The sequence below is a fragment of the Crocodylus siamensis genome, chromosome 6, assembly GCF_052110815.1.
Source record: "Crocodylus siamensis isolate JL-2025a chromosome 6, ASM5211081v1, whole genome shotgun sequence".
Taxonomy (NCBI): domain Eukaryota; kingdom Metazoa; phylum Chordata; order Crocodylia; family Crocodylidae; genus Crocodylus; species Crocodylus siamensis.
This window is the reverse complement of record NC_143400.1, coordinates 62,807,058-62,827,091: the sequence shown is the minus strand read 5'-3', so window position 1 is coordinate 62,827,091 and position 20,034 is coordinate 62,807,058. Positions and strand designations below refer to the sequence as shown.

At 42.5% G+C, this 20,034-nt stretch overlaps 1 protein-coding gene across 1 annotated transcript; it reads left to right on the top strand.

The window, feature by feature from the left end:
* Positions 1-234: 234 nt before the first annotated feature.
* Positions 235-16,282, top strand: LOC149862904 (thiamine transporter 2-like). The gene is made up of 7 exons (XM_090051982.1): positions 235-309; positions 3,417-3,479; positions 3,985-4,164; positions 4,823-5,642; positions 8,917-9,109; positions 12,042-12,183; positions 15,530-16,282. Exons 3-7 carry the CDS (start codon positions 4,015-4,017, stop codon positions 15,713-15,715), a joined length of 1,491 nt encoding a protein of 496 aa, XP_089908108.1. The 5' UTR covers positions 235-309; positions 3,417-3,479; positions 3,985-4,014; the 3' UTR covers positions 15,716-16,282.
* Positions 16,283-20,034: the final 3,752 nt, after the last annotated feature.

The window sequence follows — 20,034 nt, the reverse complement described above, 5'->3', positions numbered from 1 at the left end:
GACCCTGCTACAATGCAAATTCATTAGTATCAAAACTAAACCACTTCTTTTAAAGAATTCATTCATTCAGAAACAAAGGTTGAAACCAAGCCAGCTGGAATGGCTTTCAAGGGATGTGGCAAGAGAACATGTTGAAAGACCAGAGTAACAGGAAAAACTTTAAAAATAAATAGGTAGCATGGGTGGGAGAATAAAAGCCAAACAGCTAGGGTAGAATTATCAGCAGAACCTGAAGGATATGGAGTACTTAAGAGGGAACTATACCAACGAAGGGAAAAAGAAAACCAAGGACAAGGTGCAGCAGACAAGGTTTGGTTACCTCTGAGTTTAAGAAATTTAGAATCTAGACGCAGTCAAAAAAAGAGAAACCAGCTTTAATAAAAGCCTGAGGGAACCAACAAAGTTAGAATAGGGAGAGAGATGGCAGGTCTGGAGTAGGTTTAGGCTGTGTCTATTACAGGATTACTTTTTGAGTATGGGAATAGCAGCATACTGTTCTGACAATGCACTCCTTGTGGTGAGTAGCTATACCAACAAAACTGCACTGTATTTAGTAACTGGTCTCCCAGGAGCAAAATGCAGCTTTACTGCCATCATTACATTTGTACTAAAGACTTGTGCCAGCATAGCTATATAAAGCAAGGTTTTCCACACCCCTGACTAACATGTCTAATCAAGCAGATACATACTGTAGACAACCTAAAAGGAAAAGAAAAAAAAGGAAATGGGTGACATTGAGAGAAAGTGAGATGACTGAAATGGGAATGAACTGATGAGCACTGCAACAGGACAAGTGCAATCACTGGAGCTGTGTGCAAAGATCCTAGCCATAAAGAAAAAGTTATTTAAGACTATGCTGCATGCAAAAGGTAAAGAGGTTGATGTAGCTCAGAAAACGATGATTATAGGATTTGGCAAGTTAGCAGCAACTCAGGGAACATGCACAAATACTTTGATACTAACCATGGATCTGATTGTGCTGGGTTGCTCCATGGGCATCATGGGAGGGGGAAACATAGAAAGGAGCCTGTTGATCTCCTACTTAGGAGTCCTTGAATTTCCTAAAGGGACTGATTTCTGCTAATATACCTTCAGCCAAGATGCCCTAAAAATTGTGTGGGGAGAACAGAGCAATCTCCCACTTCTCACTGCACCATCCCACAGAGGTGACTGGTACAGCAGAGAGTACACCATAACCTCTGAAGCAGCATGCTAGTAGATGCACTCCAAGAAACAAACCAAATGAGGGGAAAATGCAGCTTTGGGTACAGGTACCATGAACTTCACCCAACACATCCTATTAAGCTTTTCTCCTTTCCTCGCTATTATTTTTTGGAGCCTCTCTGTATCAGGTGAAGTATTTACAAGTATCTCCATGACAAATTACCATTACACCTGATTTCTTAGCAGAAGCAGTGTTGCAATAAGTCACAGTAGGGTGAGGTTTTGTGACTGGTACAATTAGTCAGAAGGGGAGAAGACAGGTCAGGACCAGAAGGTATTCCTGCCAAGGCTACAATCTCAGCACAACCAGCTTGAAAAGCAAGGGTGATACAGGATGGAAACAGTAGCAGTTCACTGGATAGATCTCTTGTACTATGCTTTGAGTACTTGCACATCTTTTCTCTACCGTCTAAGTGCCAATCTTCAAATTGTTGGGATTATCTTGCCCCCTAGTGGCTAGACCATAAAATTCATATACAACCAGATTCAATCCAGGTGTCAATGGACTTCAGATTTAGAAGTGAGATGTGCAGTGACATAAATCGGATTCCCTTGAATCTGCTTACATGGTCCAATTGGAATGTCAGGGATTATAAACAGGTACCTTCTGTCCTCTGCTTTAAATTACATATATTACTTGCAATCCCTGTATGTCATTATATTCTGCCCAGAAACATTTCTGGCTCACTGGCATGTAACTTAAACAATCTGGACTCCTTCAGATTTAGTAAGTATAAGTAGAGCTGTTTGGAAAAGTTTTCAGTTGCTATAGAAATCTGATAACTAAAATATTGCTTGAAATTCTAGTGAAAAATGTTCATTTTATCAGCAAAAATTGAAAATGTTTCAGTTCTGTTTTCTATGAGAACTCAGAATTTAGGAAAGTAAATACTTTCTACTTTCTTGAGTTGAAAAAACAACTTTACAGCAAAAATGTTTTGATGGACAGCTCTAAACATATTGATAAGTGAAAATCATAGTAAGCCAATAGGAATCAAAGCTGGATTAACAGAAATTGAAGGGTCCTAAAATATATAAATGTATTGATTTAGATACTCATTAGCATTATCTATTCAAATAAGTGAGCTGGAGATATGAAACTTACACCATCTTATGCTCAGACTTTCTAAAAAGGATTTAAGCTAGTATACAGGGATACAATGCATTTCCTTCTGCATGTCTCCTGTAAGTTTGGTTCTCAGATTTACCTCTGAATTTGGTTTAGTAGATTTAAACCACAGGTTAATTTAATTTATAAATCATGATAAAAAAAGAGAGAAAAAACGGTGTTTTTTTAGCCTCATTTGTAGCATGTCCTACTTGGAAACTATAAAACTAACAAATCCTTCACTTGGATTTAACATAATGGGTCAGCATCCAAAAGTGACTTCTGATGAACTAGCTGCAGATGTGGTCCAGTATCTTCTCTGTATGTTACTATGCGATTCTTCTCTCCTCCTGATAGCCTAACTATCTGCTCTCCCCAACACTCTGTGGAGGGCTGTACATAAAAGTAGGAAGAAGTGAGATGAAACCATTTAATAAACAACTTATTTCCTGAAAGCACACTTTGCATTGGTCCTCTGGGCTCTACAATGTGAAATTTCTTGACTACGTCTCTCTCTAAACAATTTTCAGTGGTGAGCTTGGCTATTGTTCAACACTATAGGACTGACTAATGAACTAGAATTTCTATCTGAATATCTTCAAAGCAGTCCCTGAAACAAAGACCTTGTGTGGAAGACCTAGCCATGCCACCAAAGTAAAATTGCAGTCTCTCTTGGGATTGGATATTCTCCTTGGATTTCATCCGCCACGGCTTAGATGTTAAGGAAGGAATCAAACAGATACAGTTCTGGGGGACAAAGCTGATGCTAATTCCTGCAACTTAAAAGTATAGCTCCTCTTCACAGAGCTCCATCATCCCCATACCCTGTCCTTACCACATCAGATGTTCCTGCATTGATCTCATTAGGTCTTGTCTGTGGGAGTCATATTCTCTATGCTGCCTTGCTTGATGCTCAGGCAGCCGGTTTCTGGCTGTCGGCCTTTTGTCCCATTCTTCATTCTATGGTCACAAATATACAGTCATACATCCCCCCCCGCCCTTACCCTTATCCTTCAGAGAGGGGTTGTCTAGGCCAATGCCCAAAGCTCACATTCTAGATCTACCTCTCTTTCTCCTTTTCCAGATCCACTGGACTCAAAGTCACCAGCTTGGCTGTGGCAGCTTCCTCGTTGTCCCTGCTCTTCAGGTGAGTCTGTTGGTGTTTCGCCAGCCAGAGAGACTCTGAAGACTATTACACCATCACTGCAGCTCTGTGCTCCCTCAAGTTTCCCTTGGTGCAGCTTCCCTCACCAGAGGAGAGCCGTCTGCTCGGCCAACTTTCTTTTAAATTCCCATGTCAATCAGCTGTGCGCGAGGGGACAGTATCCCATTCGCTGTCCTGCCAGCCCTCACAGCTGATCACAATAATTAGCATCTGGGGATTTTGGCTTGTCTTTTCCCCCATCCAGGCTTGCCGCCACACTATGTTTCATTTCCCCCTTTGTTCTTTTGGTGTCTCGTGACAGGGTAGGCTTGCTGCTCTGTCACACCTTGCAAAGAAACCACAGACTCACTGAACTGTTCACCAAGTTGCTGACTTAATGACCAAGAAAGTCTTTATGGTCATGCTTTTTTAAAATTAACCTGTCAAACTTCAAAAGAATTCCCCTTGAGTGTTAGTGACAAGTGCCATTCTTTTATTTCATGTGCAGTTTCCTTACTGTGTTTTGGTTGAACAGTGAATGGATTGTTGGAAGAAAGGGCAAAGTAGCAGCTGGATTTATCCCACTCTGATCCTCTGTATATATGGATTTTTCTACACAATGAAGCCACTGGACTCTTTTCTAATTCCCTATCTAACAGGACCAGACAAAAACCTGACCATTGATGAGGTATGGCTATACACAGTCTTTCCCATTAAAAGGCACAGCAAATAATGAATGTGTTTCCTGATTTGTAGAGAATTTAAAGACATACCCTCTACTTCCTAATGCTGAAAAGGAAAAGATTTATGCACAATTTCCTGAGAAAAATTAAGCTCTTGGTCTTAAGCTCCTGAAATCTTCCCTAAAGGGACAAATGAACTCATGTGAAGACAGATAAAGAGTCAGGTGCCTTATACAGTTACAAAAGGTAGAATAGCTAAGGCATTTAGCTATGGTTCATGAGGCAGGAGACTGAGCACTATTCTGTACTCATACTAAAGGCTGTCCCTGCCAACCCACCCATAAATGGGTGGTCAAACAGACTTGGAAGTCAACGGCCACCAGACAAGATAATATGCTAGTCACTTTTATTTCTAGAAGCTGGTACACTTCAATTATACTACCTTGATGGACTATGGGATATATGCCACGTAGGCTTCAGGTAAAAAAGGTTTGGCTAATAAGGTTTGTAAATGAAATATTTAAGTCAGGTAGTGAGCAATGAGATTTGTGCTTCAAGCTCCTTTAAGTCATATATCTGATGCATTCCCAACAACTCAGGAAGAACAATCCTTCTTCTACAACTTCATCTGCCAATCATACAATCCTTTCCTTCCACTTCTAGGTAACAAATCATGTTTTCCCAGTTTGGACATACTCCTACCTGGTGCTGCTGGTTCCAGTTTTCCTGATCACAGACTACATGTGCTATAAGCCAATCATTATTCTTCAAGGAGTCAGCTTCATCATTACTTGGCTGATACTAATGTTTGCACAAGGAATGATAGCCATGCAAATAGTGGAGGTTTTCTATGGTCTGGTCACAGCCACAGAAATAGCCTATTATTCTTACATTTACAGCGTTGTCAGTGCTGACCACTATCAGAAAGCAACAAGCTACTGCAGAAGCATCACACTAGTTGCATCCACAGTTGGGGCAGTGCTAGGACAACTGTTGGTATCATTGGCAGGCTTATCCTATTTTTATCTAAGCGCTATAAGCTTGGCCTCTCTCTCTTTAGCATTTGTTACTTCACTTTTTTTACCAATGCCCCAAAAAAGCATGTTTTTTCATAGCATCTCAGACACTCCCCCAAGTACAAAACAGGGAGAGACAAAAGCATCCAGCACTAACGAGCAACCCGATGGCCAAGATGACAAAGACTCTGTCAAGTCAGCTGCAAACCCCAGCACCTCACCTGAGTGCCATCCTAACACTGCTAAGCAACAGAATCACGTGCTGAGAGTGCTGGTGCAATTGTTCAAGGACATGAAGGAGTGCTACGGCACAAAGAGGCTTCTTTACTGGTCTCTCTGGTGGGCGTTAGCCACTGCAGGCTTCTATCAGGTCCTGAATTATGTCCAGGTGTTATGGGACCACAGGGCACCTTCCCAGAGCTCTGCAGTATACAATGGGGCTGTGGAAGCAATAGCAACTTTCCTGAGTAAGTAAATGATATCAAAGAATTTCCAGTAGTAAAAGAACTTGCATTCCAAATATACAGGCAGTCCTTGGACTTATGACATAATTGGTTTCTGAAAATTGTCTCTTAAGTCGAAACGTTGCAACTCAACCATTTTTCCCATAGGAAACAATGTTATAAATGGGAATTGGTTCCTGAGCCAAGGCCTGATACTCTACTTTCACCAAAAATAACCAAGAATGTTGCACTCAATCAATTATAGATGAACAATATAGCTACATCAATGCACTTAATATTGTAAATAGCAATCATATTGATTCGGAAGGACTTATTTGGGGTGACTTTACTGGACTTTTTGAAGGGCTCTTGGCTGTGTCTTCTCAGGAGTCTTGGCTGCAGGTTTTTCTGGAATCTTGTCTGCTTTCTTAAAGAAAGTGCCCAAGCAAGTTTAGATGGGTGCTCTCCAGGAACATAGACAATGCAGCAAACGTGTTCACTAGTGTGGCATCGTGTCAGATCAAGTGTTGTAAAGTTGAAACTGACATCACAAAGTTCATAGTTTCATAGTTAGTAGGGTTGGAAGGGACCTGAGCAGGTCATCAAGTCCGACCCCCTTCCATGGTAGGAAAGAGTACTGGGGTCAAACAACCCCAGCAAGGTGTTCATCCAGCCTCGTCTTAAAGACCCCCAGGGTAGGAGCCAGCACCACTTCTCTTGAAAGTTGGTTCCAGATCCTAGCCGCCCTGACAGTGAAGTAGCGCTTCCTGATGTCTAGCCTAAATCTACCCTCTGCCAGCTTGTGACGGTTATCTCTTGTCAATCCTGGGACAAGAGGGCCCAAGGACTGAGCCCTGGGGGACCCCACTGCCCACATCCCTCCAGGTCAAAAATGACCTGTCCACCACCACTCTCTGGGTGCAGACCTCCAGCCAATTAGTGACCCATCTGACTGTGTAGGTGTTGACGCCACAGTCTCCTACTTTTTTAATGAGAACGGGGTGAGAGACAGTGTTGAAGGCCTTCCTAAAGTCCAGAAAGACTACATCTACTGAGACACCTGCATCCAAGGATTTGGTGACCTGGTCATAGAAGGCCACCAGGTTGGTCTGACAGGACCTGCCGCTAATGAACCTGTGTTGGTTACCCCTAAGCATAATCTCCCCTGTTGGCCCCTCGTGGACATGCACCAGGATAATTCTCTCAAAAAGCTTACCCAGGACCAAGGTAAGACTGACTGGGCTATAGTTTTCTGGGTCCTCCTTCCGCCCTTTTTTGAAAATGGGAACCACATTGGCCCTTTTCCCAGTCCTCTGGCACATCACCAGAGCACCACAAGTGCTCGTAAAGCCATGCCAGGTGTCCCACAATGACCTCTGCTAATTCCCTCAGCACTCTGGAGTGGAGATCATCAGGACCTGCTGAAGCTGAAACAGGGTGTGAATTTATAAACATTATAAGTACAAAACATAACTCAAAATGTAAGTCAAAGACTGCCTGTATCCTAACATGTTAAGTCTATGTCTAGCGTATCCAGCCATAGCACAAAAGGAGAAAGTGAGTTGTATGTTGAAATAACAATTTATGAGAAGTACAGTACCATGACTGATTCTGGTAATACAAGGGCTCCCAACTGTGGTCTGGAGATCCTCTGTGTCCTATGCAGCACTTAACAAGTGTCTGTAGGGAGCCTAGGCATCATAAAGTCCCTGTGTCCTGCTACTAAATTCCACTTAAACGAATTTAAAAATGCATGGCTGATTTGCAACTGCTTTCCATGTCTGCATTGATGTGGTTGCTACTGGGATATTATCCATTCATGAATGAAAAAGGAAGTTTCTCTGGACACTCCATAACAGGATATGGATCACATTAAAAAAAAGTTAGTAGTCCTTCTATTATACATGGCGTATATGCACATTGGGAAGCTTTCTTCTCTTGAAGAAACTCCAATTTATATACAAGATTGTGTTATTAAAATGAGAGGAAGATCAATTAGATTTCAAATGTAATTTTCAAGTTTTGAGGCATTCTTGATTAAAAATTGCATCAGTTTAAAGCCTCAGTTTTGAAGTGGCAGCCTATTAGGACAAAGAGCAGATTAAGAATTTCTTGTGACATCCATACCTTGCTTTTTCCTATGAATAGTCTGTCTGCTTCATCATGCTATAAATAATGGCTGCAATATTGAGTAACTATATGGAATGATAAGCAACTATAAACTCTAATCAGATTCCCTTCTAAATCCAAATAGTCTTGTGAAAAATGTGGGGCCAGAAAATATTTCTGCCCTTTCATTTTAGGGGAATTGGTATGAGACACTGGAGACAACGGAGTTAAAATAATAGTGGTATGATCCTGCAATTATTGCCATCCTACAATTATTTGTATTGCTGTCCTGCAATTATTTGTAGTTACTGATCATAGTTATTTGTACCATGGCACAGCAACCTGCAAAACAGATTGGTATAATGCTACCAAACTTATTTGGCAGTAATTTCCATTTATTTTGCACTGGTTCAAATGATAAAACAAGGCAAGAGGGTCTTCTAATGGGTTTGTCTATTAGACATTCTGACAGCCATTCCTTATGTCAAAACTTACAAGGACGTGCAAGTTCACACATGGATTGCTGTGGAGAACTGTCCAGGAAAACCACAGGAAACTGCCCATTCTCTAGGAATGCTATTGTATATGTGTTTGTTATTTCCCTCCCAAATTATCAATATTTATTATCACACTAGATAGTCAAGACCAAATCAATGTCAAAATCAGTGAAAATAGACTAGCAATGCTGAGAGAACCCCATAGTCTTGGCAAATTCATCAGGATTTGTTTTAGGACTCAGACTAAGCTAAAGCCACCCAAAGCAGACTGACAAATTTTGGAAGCCATAAGCAGAACACAGTGGCTAAAGAGTCCCCCAAAGAGCCCAAGCATAACTGTATCCATCATTTGTTATTAAGAAAAATATGGCAAGAATGTTAAGATTCATCCCAAAATGACTCATCTTTTGCATGAATTAAACTACTGTATTTTCAGCTGAAAAGAATGGGGCCTGGGGTAGTGTGGACACTAAGCCAAAAGGTTAACAGCCTAGATGTTGCAAGTTCAATGCCACAGCAGAAGCACTCACAGCATAGCCTGTCAGATTCCAATGAATCTGCAAATTCTGCTGAATACCTTGATAAGGACATGAAAAAGGAAGGACTGGAAATATTATCCAATATGAGATCTGTAGGTATTGCCATTTAATGGTTGGACAGTCACTATTCAAATGTTCTTATCTTTTCTCTAGGTTCAGTAACATCCTTGGGAGTAGGATATGTGAAAATAAACTGGGATCTTTCAGGAGAGCTAGCCTTGGGGATCTTCTCTGCAGTGAATGCTGGTTCTCTGTTTCTCATGCATTTTACTGCCAATATCTGGGCATGCTATGCTGGCTACCTAGTTTTCAAAGCATGTTACATGCTCCTCATAACAATAGCAACGTAAGTACAAACCATCACTACTTTATTCTATACAAAATTCTCAAACAATAAAACCTTAGATTAAAAGAAATAAAACCTATTCTTAGATCAATTACAGATTATGCTCATCCTGAATGAGATCAATACACTACTCTCTTTTCAAATTAGTGGGTTGTTAGAGTAGTATGAAATATGCAGATGACAAACACGCAGGACAATGTCAAATACAGACAAGAGGACTGAAAGAGACCACCTGCCAGTGGCTGCTACAGAAGGAATAAGATATAACATTTCAATATAAATAGAAAAGCTTTAAGGATTTCAACTAGAAGTTTTAATTGCCATCTTTATTTGGTCTGGTTCGGACTATTCATTGCTGTAATCTATATCTGAGATACAGAAGGGATGGCATGGATTTAGGTCTCCTAAATAAGCCTACTGCTATACCTAAATACTCCCCCATCCGGGGGTGGGGCGGTAAACTGGTACAAACACATATCTTCTTTAAAAAGCAGGCTGACAAATATTAAAAATGTGTGCTTGTGTGTGTGTAAAGGAAAGAATCAGTGAATTCTAATGGATTTTTATGCTATTGCTATATTTTTAAATGTTTGGTATAGAGATGACAGCTGCCTAAGCCTTGCACAATTCAGCTTCTTAGCCAGATGGCTGTAAGTAGCAACTTTGTGAAATATGTTCTTAAATTATTTTTAACATGTTTGAGGAAGAAGTACAGCACACTCTCAGCAGCTGGCACAATATGATGCAAGAGAAACTGTTGGCTGCCTGGAGGTTTGAACTCAGTTGTTTCTGTAGTAATGAGCATTGTAAGCAAATGTTTAGTGAGCCTTTGCCATTATCAACACTTCTGGTTAAAGCAATAAGAGGAACTCTGACCATACTGTAAAGAAAATAGGTGTTGGTAAGAATATTATGACTACGTCCACATTTTTTTCTGAGAAGGAAAAGCCTCTTAGTGGATTTCAGTTCTTTCCTTATATCTGAAAGCCAAAAGAAAAATTAAAAATCAGCTCAATTGTATACGAACCCTGGACCTCCATCTTTCCACTGTCAAGCAAAACAAACAAAGAAACAAACAACCAAAGCAAACTGCCGACAAAATTAAAGAAAGAAAATGCTAGCAGTCGTATCCTTACAAAGCAGCTTTGTGCCTCATTATGGAGTTGCAGAGTTTCTCACCAACGAGGCATATTCTCTATAGCTGGTTCGGAACTTTCCTACAAAACATTTTTGCGTTAGAAAATCCTGATTCAAAGCCAAAAACATTTACAGGAAAGGGATGGAATCTATCAATCTGCCATTTCAGGAAAAAAAATTGAAGAAACATTTCACAATTTTTTTAAACATCCCATGTCAATACTTTCCTTAAAGGTTTTTCAGTTTAAAACAGCCTTTTCATTTAAAAAAGCTGGTTTATATAAAAAGGAGACTAAAACATTTCAGTAGCTTCAAAATATTTTGTTTCAACTAAATGCTTCAGCTAAACTGATCTGATTTTTAGCCTGGGTAAGTAGTGGGAAAATAAAATTAACAAAGAAGTTTGGTAAATCTGCTTCACAATTCATCCTAATCCCATGTTTTGTTTTCTTTTCTGTGAATATTCAGGGTTGTTCATACATGTGTGGAAAGGTCCTTCTATTCATCCAGCACAGGTGGCTGTGCACAAACAGGCAATCATACACATACCAGCCAATCATATCAAAACCAGTCACACTGGGTAGATTAAATGCACACATGTATTAGAGGCAAATACTTAATAGCTAGGTACAGGCATTCAAAAAATTCAGGGTGGAATCAATCTAAATTCATGGTTTTCTTTAAGTGGCACAGCTTAGATCAGTACTGAACAGAATACACATTCTCCCTTTGGTGTGAGGTGCAAATCTTAGGCTGGGCTGCACCATTTTTAAACCACTCTGCATGTGCTGAACTCCTGTTCTGTTATGGGCATAGACAGGTTTCTGATCATTTATACTGTAATGTCTGTCTCTGACCAATGTGGGACCTGCTGAACAGCAAACAAATCATCTTTAACCAGGAAGAAATCCAGCCATTTTAAAATCTGGGATCCATATACGTAGTCAAATCTCATACTCAGGTCTTGTGCAAAGGGAACAGAAAACAGTAAATTTACTGAAAAGTCCCCAGTCATTATTTATTCTTCTCCATACACTGCTCGCCTCAAAGACATAATATCCCATGGATTTCTTCAGGAATGGCCCGTTTTCACTAATATCTCATCCATGAAGCAACTTAAATGATTAAATCTAAAATCCAACTCCTGAATGTTGAATGCACTATGAACTTATGGAAATAATAGTCTATGGAATTTGGCCCATGTCTGTGAACCATCTGTGACCCAATCAGATTGCTCTTGAATTTGTTCATTACAAATAATTAATCTCAAGATATTTAAGAATATGTTGCTGTATGCACCACAAATAGTTTAACCAGTTCTAGAGGCATGCGTACACAAGCCCAAAGACTTCAAAGATCTAATAAAAATCTGCATGAAATGCACTGCAAAAGGAACTAGTACATTTTCTGATGAGAAAACCAAAAAGATACAATTTACAAGAAAACATTAACATCTTTTCAAAAGAAAAATTATCCCATAGTCAAACCATAAAACAAAAACTGACTATGACTGCCTGTCAGCGCCCAGAGAATTAATTCTTCTGATCCTGGGACACAAGGTCCAGCATTTGGCTCAGTAATCAGACTTGATTTATTACTTCCAAGGTACTGGCATGGGTTGAATACTTTCTCTACCATATACTCCCTATTAAATTGTTATCCAGGAGGCTGTAAAATTACACCTCATCCCTAATTTGACAAACCTTACATGTTAACACTGCCCTTAATCAACAAGATGACAAGCTACAATTTTTATGCTTACTGAAGTTGAACTAACTAATCAGTATAATACAAGATTTCAGATTGCTATCAATCTAAGCATGGAACGTTATGCTTTGATGTTTGGATTCAACAACCTTATCGCACTGGTGATTCAAACTATTCTAACTGTTGTTGTTGTTGATGCAAGAGGTCTGGGATTGGATATAGTTACTCAGGTAAGTGGTATTTTCACCTTACATTTACATGGTAAACCACTATATTCTCCATACATTTTTACTTCCTCTTCATTCTCACAGCTGAGCTGTGCCTTTCTTTCCCATTTCCAATTATTCCTGTTTCTTTACCAGCCTTAAATGTCTGTCAAGCATCATGAAACGGGGCCTCAAACAGTTCACCCAGAATCCCAGTCACCCCCTCTCTCAGCCTGACACACATGATTGTGGTATTGCCCTCCATAAGGTGAAGCTGGACTAAGTTGTCCTGCACCTCATCGGCATATACATTTTTGGTGCATCCCAGGACTCGTGACAAGAACACCCAGTTCTAGTCAAGAGTGAGGTTACCTGACCCCCCAGATTTATTTTTGCTGCTGTAACAATGGGAGGGGGACAAATTCAAGGCAAATCTCCAATAATTAGATTCTATACTTGAAAACTTATAACAAATTTATACATTTCCCGTATATAAAATGTAATCATTAGGGGTTGTCTTATAAATCAGGGTCATCTTCAACCAGAGTAAATACAATAAATTAACTCTTCCTGCTAAGAAATCAAGTCCATCTCTGAGCATGAAGTGTGCTGACAGTTCAGCAGCACTGAGGCAGCATGGATTAATTTAAAAAACAAACCCGCCAAAACTAGGAATAAGGAATGCTATTGCATTCCAATTCCAGCTCAGAGAGACTTGTTCTGTAGCTTAAGTCAAATTACTGAAATTTTGTCTTACTCTCCCCCATTTGGTTATTACTACTACTCTTTACCAAGGGGGGTGGTAATAAAGAAATTTAGCTATCTAGTAAGGATATACACTAAGCAACTAAACCATTCCTGCCCCTAGTGAAATTTTGTTCAGTTTCAACAGAAATTGACACTCTAGCTATACCTTCATAAACTATTTTTACTCTTTGAAAATGTCATGAGTACAATGGTTTCTGGTTCACTGAAGAGAATAAGGAAAGAAGTACCAGCATCTTAGAGGAAGAAGGAGAAAGTAGGGAGAACCACCAGAAAAGTGACATGAGAAAATTGATAGGGTGTCTCAGCTATTTTGGTGCATGACAAAGTTATGAGCACAGGGGTAGGCAAGCCCTGGTCTGAACTAAAGGCATTGCTCATGAAAGGAGTAGAATTATAGCACTCTAAGTATAAGTGATTTTTGCTGATACTGCCTGTGAGCATGTACATGTCATGCAACTGCTGTGCATTTAAAAGGGAAGCAACAATGTACTGATAATGAAAGGTGGAGAAACGAAAAACAGACATTTCCAAAATGGTGGCAAGCACTTGGTGGTGTCTTGTTCATGTAACAGTTTGTAGGATCAGCTACTGAGGTAGAGGCAAAGATGGAATCTCAAATATTTAACTGATTCTCCATGTTCCTGTAAAGTATTACTTTACAGTTAATTATTTTTCATTATAGTAAAACCCAACCCACCTTTTTTCTAATCAAGAGCAGCAAAAATTTTGCTTCTTGATCTATGTGCATCTTGCAAGGCAATGAGACTACTCATTTCCTCTTTTACATCCCAAAATGAGACTATACAATTCAGTACGGTACAGTTGTTGATCTGTATACCCTGGGAGGAAAGGAAACAGGGTATAATTTTGACATAAGCAAAGGAATTCTCAGAGTAAATCAACAGATGTTTGAAGATATGTTCTTGTTTTACAGTTTCAGCAACTGAGGTTCAAATTAACATGGTTGGAAGTGATACCTTATCATCAGGGATCCTAGTTTTCCATGGGAAAAACAAAAAAATCTCTGTTTATAGATTCATAGAAGTTAGGGGCTGGAAGGGAGTTCAGAGATCATCAGGTCCAGCCCCCCCTGCTCAAGGCTGGAAAGATTGCTGAGGTCAGATTACCCCAGTGGGGTGTGCATCCAGTTGTCTTTTAAAGATTCCCAGGGAAGGTGATTGTACCACCTTTGGGGGGAGTCTATTCCAGACTCCGGACACAAACCATAAAGAAGTTTTTTCCTAATGTCTAATCTGAAGCGATCCTCTATCAGTTTATGACCATTATTCCTAGTCTTCCCCTGGGGTGCCTTCATGAACGGGTGTTTTCTTAGCCCCTGATGTGTATACACCCTTTATATACTTAAAGGCTGCCACCAAGTGCCCTCTGAGTCTTCTGTTCTCCAGGCAGAACAGACCCAAGTCCATCAGCCTCTCCTCGCATGGTCTGTTCTCCAGACTTCTAGTCATTCATGTGGACCTCCTATGGACTCTTTCCAGCTCCTCCACATCCCTCTTGAACTGCAGCACCCAGAACTGGACATAGTATTCCAGCTGCAGCCTCACCTCTGTTGAGTAGAGCAGGAGGATGACATCCTTAGTGTTGCTTGTGATGCATCAGTTGGTGTATGCCAGAGTGTTGTTCACTTTGGCAGCTATAACATCACACTGGTGGCTCATGTTCATTTTATGGTCAATTGTGATCCCCAGGTCTCTTTCAGCTGTGGTGCTGACTAATGTAGCACCACCAAGCCTATAAGTATCTTGTGGGTTATTTCTCCCCAGATGGAGCACTTTACATTTCTCGGCATTAAACTTCATCAGATTAAGATCCACCCACTTTACAAGCCTGTCCAGATCAGCCTGTCTTCCAGCATGACCACAGGAGATTAGGTTGGTCAGGCATGACCTGCCTGCATCAAAGCCATGTTTGCTGTTATTTAGAATATGACATCTGCAAGGCTTGGGGCATGGTAAAGGAGCAGTTTTGGAGCCATGCATGTAGCCCATAAGGCTGAGAGTGTTCCAGGAGGCACCCATTTTGAGTGGGATCCAAAACAGGATCCGAGAACTCATGAGGTTCAGGGGGGTCCAGCAGGACCATGTCCAGACAATAAGATCAAGGGCAGCCTCCCTATATTATAATTACAAGCAAAGACATGGCAAGCAAGAAAGAGGGTGCCCGTTGGGCTGGACTAATACAGTCAAGGGGACCTAGGGGTATCACAGCCATCCCTGAGGACCCCATCCCATGACGCTCATTTGCAACATAAAGTAGCGCTCTGATGGTTGCTCTTATTTACAAAGTGGGTCTAGATCCTAGTGAGCCATTCCAGCACCTGGAATCATTTGAGATTAAAAGTTTCCTTCAGTCCTTTTCAGGTGCTAGGGATAAATAGGAGAATGGAACAGGAATCACTATGGTAGCTGCAAAAGATCCCCTGATGCCTGACAAGCTACTCAAATGATATTTAATTCCAATTAAGGTCCTACTTGGAAAATAGGGAGGGACACAACTGTGTTATCAATATATTTTAACGATCAGAAAAGATTTGCTTCCCTAATACTGTACAGATTTCACTAATTGTACTTTTTTACTTTAGTTTCTAATTTATGGCAGCTACTTTGCAGTCATAGCTGGGATTTTCTTGATCAGAAGCATTTGCACAATTGTTTCAATCAAACGCAGAAAGAAAATACTGTGCATTTCCAGAGAACCTGGAGGTCAGAACATGATGGAATATGGATCTAAAGAACATATTATCAACGGCTATACAACACGACTATAACTTACCAGACAGGCACATCTTCTGGGTCAAGTTCTGCTTGCAAGACTAATTGAAGCCAATTGGAGATAGCAATAAGAAAAAGATCATTACTTACCAATGGGTATATGGCACCTGTTAAATTTACTCCAGGCAAAAGTGTTGTGTTAAGTTATATCGGGCCAGATTTTCACACACAATTGCGCACTCCACAAACACTGCACCCACCTATACCCTCCCCTCCTCATGCACCCCCACACACATATCCCTGCTCACTGTTATGCATGCACACACCCCCCACATGTACCCACACCTACCCATGCATACCACACCCACACACTCCCAGCTACCCTCCCCCTCCACACACCCCACAAACCCCATACCTAACACACATCCCCACAAACACACCCCTTATACCTACCCACCCACATCTACATATACCCCCATACTCTCCCTCACTCCCCACATACTCACACATCCATGCAAACTCCCATAGCCCCCACCCATGCATACGCCCCCACCCCTCCACATCCCCTGCAATATACAAGAGTAAGACTTAATTTTGAGCTATTATACAATCACCTCTATATATGCAACAGAAACACACAGATTAGGACCAAAATATTTTTAAAAAATAAAATTAAAATATGTTATTGTCGTCAGTGTTTGATTTTAGTATATAGTTTGTTTGGGTTTTTTTGGTTCCATGATGGCAAACCCCCTTCCCAAAGGAGTACTTCTGTGGGCAAGGGGAGGGACTTCTGGTGGCAAAGGTCAGAGGTTAGGAGATGGCAACCTGGAGGTGGGGCACCTGTCAAGGGATGGGGCTACACTTGCGGCCCTTGACAGCTCACCAAAACTCATGAAGTGGCACTTCAGTCAAAATTCTTGCCTGCTCCTGGTCTAGTTAATAGTTTGGAGAATGGAATTGAGGGCACAGATAGCCAATTTGCAGATGACACTAAACTGGGTGGAGGTGCATAGGCAGTAGAGCTGTGCAGACAAGCAACAGTATTAACCTTTAATACGTGGCTACTTGCAAAATGTTTTAACTTTAACACAATTTAATGTTCCACAGATTATCTAGGGTCTAAGTATAATGTGCAACTTCAAAAGACCAATGTCAAGTTGTGTGTTTAACACAAGAGCGCACTTAGGCAAGGGCTGTAGGAAGATTCCGTGGCTTCAGGGATATTCCACTTCAAGAGTAGGAGTCTGTAAATAAGTGTCCGCTTAAATAGAGAAAGAAGAGATATGCGAAGGAAACCATTGGTGTATGAATGTATTTTTCTCACCTCGACCTTGCTATTCCAGGGAGCAAACTGCAAGGGTCCAGAGGTAGGAACAGACTGAAGGAGGAGGGAGGATTTTAGGGAAGGCACCAGCAAATGTGTGTGGTTGTGTGTATGTGGGGGGGGGGAGGGCTGCCTTTCCTGGCAGGGCTTACCACCACCTCCTCTCTCCTGTCAAAGGCCCTAGGGAGTGGCTCCCAGCAGCAGCTGTGTCTGAGCTGCTGTGTTATTGGTTAACCATTTAACCAATATAACTAGAGGAATAAAAAAAACAAAATCTGGTTTTTAATGAATTTCCCCAGCCCAGATGAATTCCCCCTCTCCCCCCACCCATAAGCACACAACCACACACATTTCCTGGTGCCTCACTTAAAATCCTCCCTCTTTCAGTCTGTTCCTACCTCTGGACCCTTGCAGTTTGCTCCCTAGAGCAACAAGGTTGAGGTGAGAAAAATGCATTCATATTCCAACAGTTTCCTTCGCATCTCTCTTCAGCAGTAAAAGAGCAGGAAACAACATGCGGTCAGTCCTTCCCAAAGGGAAACTCTTCCCCCTCCTCCCTTTCTCCCAACACCACAGGGTGGGGAGGGGGGCTCTTTTCAGTGCTGCAGAGCCTCTTCCCCCTCCTCCTCCCCCACCTGTTGCCACAGGGTGGGGAGGGGGGCTCTGTGAGGCTGCCTAGACATGGAGGGAGACTCTTACCTCTGTTCCTCCCACACCACAGTGGGGTGGGGAGGGAGCTCTTTGTGAGACTGCCAGGCCCCAGAGCAGGACTCTTCCTCCTGTGGGGTGGGGAAGAGGGCTCTGTTCAGTGCTGGAAGGTTACTTCTCTTCCTCCTCCTACTCTTCCCCCTACCCCCAGTGCCACAGGGCAGAGAGGGAAGGCTCTGCATGATGGTCCAGCCTGACTAAGCTGGAGTCCCAGGTAGTGCCTGTAACTGAGCCACAGCTATTGAGGGTGGCCTCGCCCCTGCAGCCCAGGCTGGCCTTGCTGGGCTCCAACTGAGACAGCCACATGGTGGGGCCGAGCTGGACTAGGCTGTGGGTTTTGGCCACCCTTGGCAGGTGCAGCTCAGTGACAGGGACACTGAGCCCTGTCAGCACCACAGCCTGACCCAGCCCAGCATGCATGGCCAGCAGCCAGATTCAGAGGGTTACCTGGGCCCCAGCATGGGGGCTGGCTGCAGACCCACGATCCCCTGTGGTGCCTCTGAGCTGGCCCAGGTACCCCTGTCCCTGGCCAGCTGCTGGCTGCATGTGCTGGGCTGGGCTGGGCTAGGTTAGGTTGGGGTGCTGACAGGTCTGTGTCCCCATCACTGAGCTGCACCTGCTGGGGGTGGCCCCTCCCCTGCAGCATGGCCCAGCCCCACCATGCAGCTGCCTCATCTGGAGCTAAGTGAGGCCATCCCGGGCTTTGGGGGCAGGGCCACCTGATGCAGTTGTGGCTCAGTTATAGCCGCTCCCCGCATCCCAGCTGGGCCTCCTGGACAGTTCCTCAGAGCCACTTCCCACCGTGAAGCAGCAGGGGCTTGAGGGAGGAGGTAGAGGGTAGAAGAGTATCCCCCAGCACCGAACAGAGTACCCCTCCCTGCCCCAAGGTGGAGGCGGCTCAGGGGGAAGAGTCCCCCTCAGAGGCCAGGAAGCCTAGCATAAAGGCCTTCTGCCATCCCCACAGTGATGGTGGGGAGGAAGAGGAAGAGGCAGAGGAAGAGGTCCCCCTTCAGTACTGCACAGAGCCCTCCCCCACCATGGGGGGAGGAGGAAGAGGGGGAAAAGTCCCCCCCAGCACAGAACAGAGCCCAAGCATGGCCCCATTAAGGTAAAGGGGACAGGAGAAGCCCCAGGGACCACTGCCACAGCACCTTCTCCTCTGCTCCCTGGCAGACAGGTGGACCTCAGCTACAGTGGGGAGGAGGCAAGAATCAACCCCCTTCCTTCCTGCCTGCCCACTTTGCCTTAATAAGGCTATGCCAGCCAGTGTCTTGCCATGTCCCATCCCTGCTTGGGCTAGAGAGCAGAGGGGAGGGGCCAGCCCTGCTCTGGAGCAGAGAGCACAGCCCAGAAAGCATGATGAGATGCTGGATAAGTTAAACCAGGAAGGGGTCTAGGACAGACATTGTATAAACTGGTTTGAGCTCAATCAGTTAAAGTATGATATTACATTCAACCAGATTTATCTCAAACTGGTTCCAGCCATTCTGAAACTGGCTTATGTACACTGAATGTCTGTCCTGTTACAGGTTTAAACCATCTTCTGATCACTTAAACCAATTTATGCATAATGTCTGTCTCTAGCCCTGCTGTCAGACACCAGGACCCTCTGCAGCGACAGAAAGTTTTCATTCAGCAGAACATATCTATAGCCAAGAAGAGAGGAGAATTTCAACTATAATGAGCCCTGGTTTTATCCATCACAAGTTAACCACTTTATTGGGAGCCCTCCAATACTGTGGAGGAAGAGCCATGATTTCCCCCTGAATTATTCAGTTTCTCGAGGAAGATTTGGTGAGTTATAAGAACCTACCCTAGTCAGTAGTACAGGAATAGTTACTGTCCAAAGGGTTGTTCTGTTACCTACAGAGAGGAATTTGGCAGTTCCAGCCCACCTACCAAAGGAAAACTGCTGAGATCAAAATTTGTGTAATAGTTTTGACATTTTGATAAGCCCTAATTCCAATTGAAAGTTGAGACTTCGGTTCATGAAAGGTGATCTGCTTTTCACAGGAAAATACATTCTTTTTTTTTCCATAATAATGCCTTCAATTCAAAACACTTTGATTCTAGAATAGTTCCATGGCATCCCATGGGTCATGGAGCTCAAATGTCTCTGCTATGTTCTCCAGTTGGGCTACATTTCCTTTAAGACATTGTAGATATGAACATGGGACTGCTATGTCTAACCTTCTAAACCATTCATCCAAAGAAGCAGCTGTAAAATATCATGGAAAACATGGTCCAACCAGAAGATAAACAGAACAAGGCTATTGAATTCTAGCTCCCAGGAAGCACCTTGGTGGCACTTCAGAAGTGACATTTTGATTTTTCAAACAC

Coding starts and splice junctions, on each gene's coding strand:
- LOC149862904 (XM_090051982.1), top strand. CDS start 4,015: ATGGATTGTTGGAAGAAAGGGCAAAGTAGCAGCTGGATTTATCCCACT. Junction 4,165..4,822: donor AAAACCTGACCATTGATGAG/GTATGGCTATAC, acceptor TTCCACTTCTAG/GTAACAAATCATGTTTTCCC. Junction 5,643..8,916: donor AGCAATAGCAACTTTCCTGA/GTAAGTAAATGA, acceptor TCTTTTCTCTAG/GTTCAGTAACATCCTTGGGA.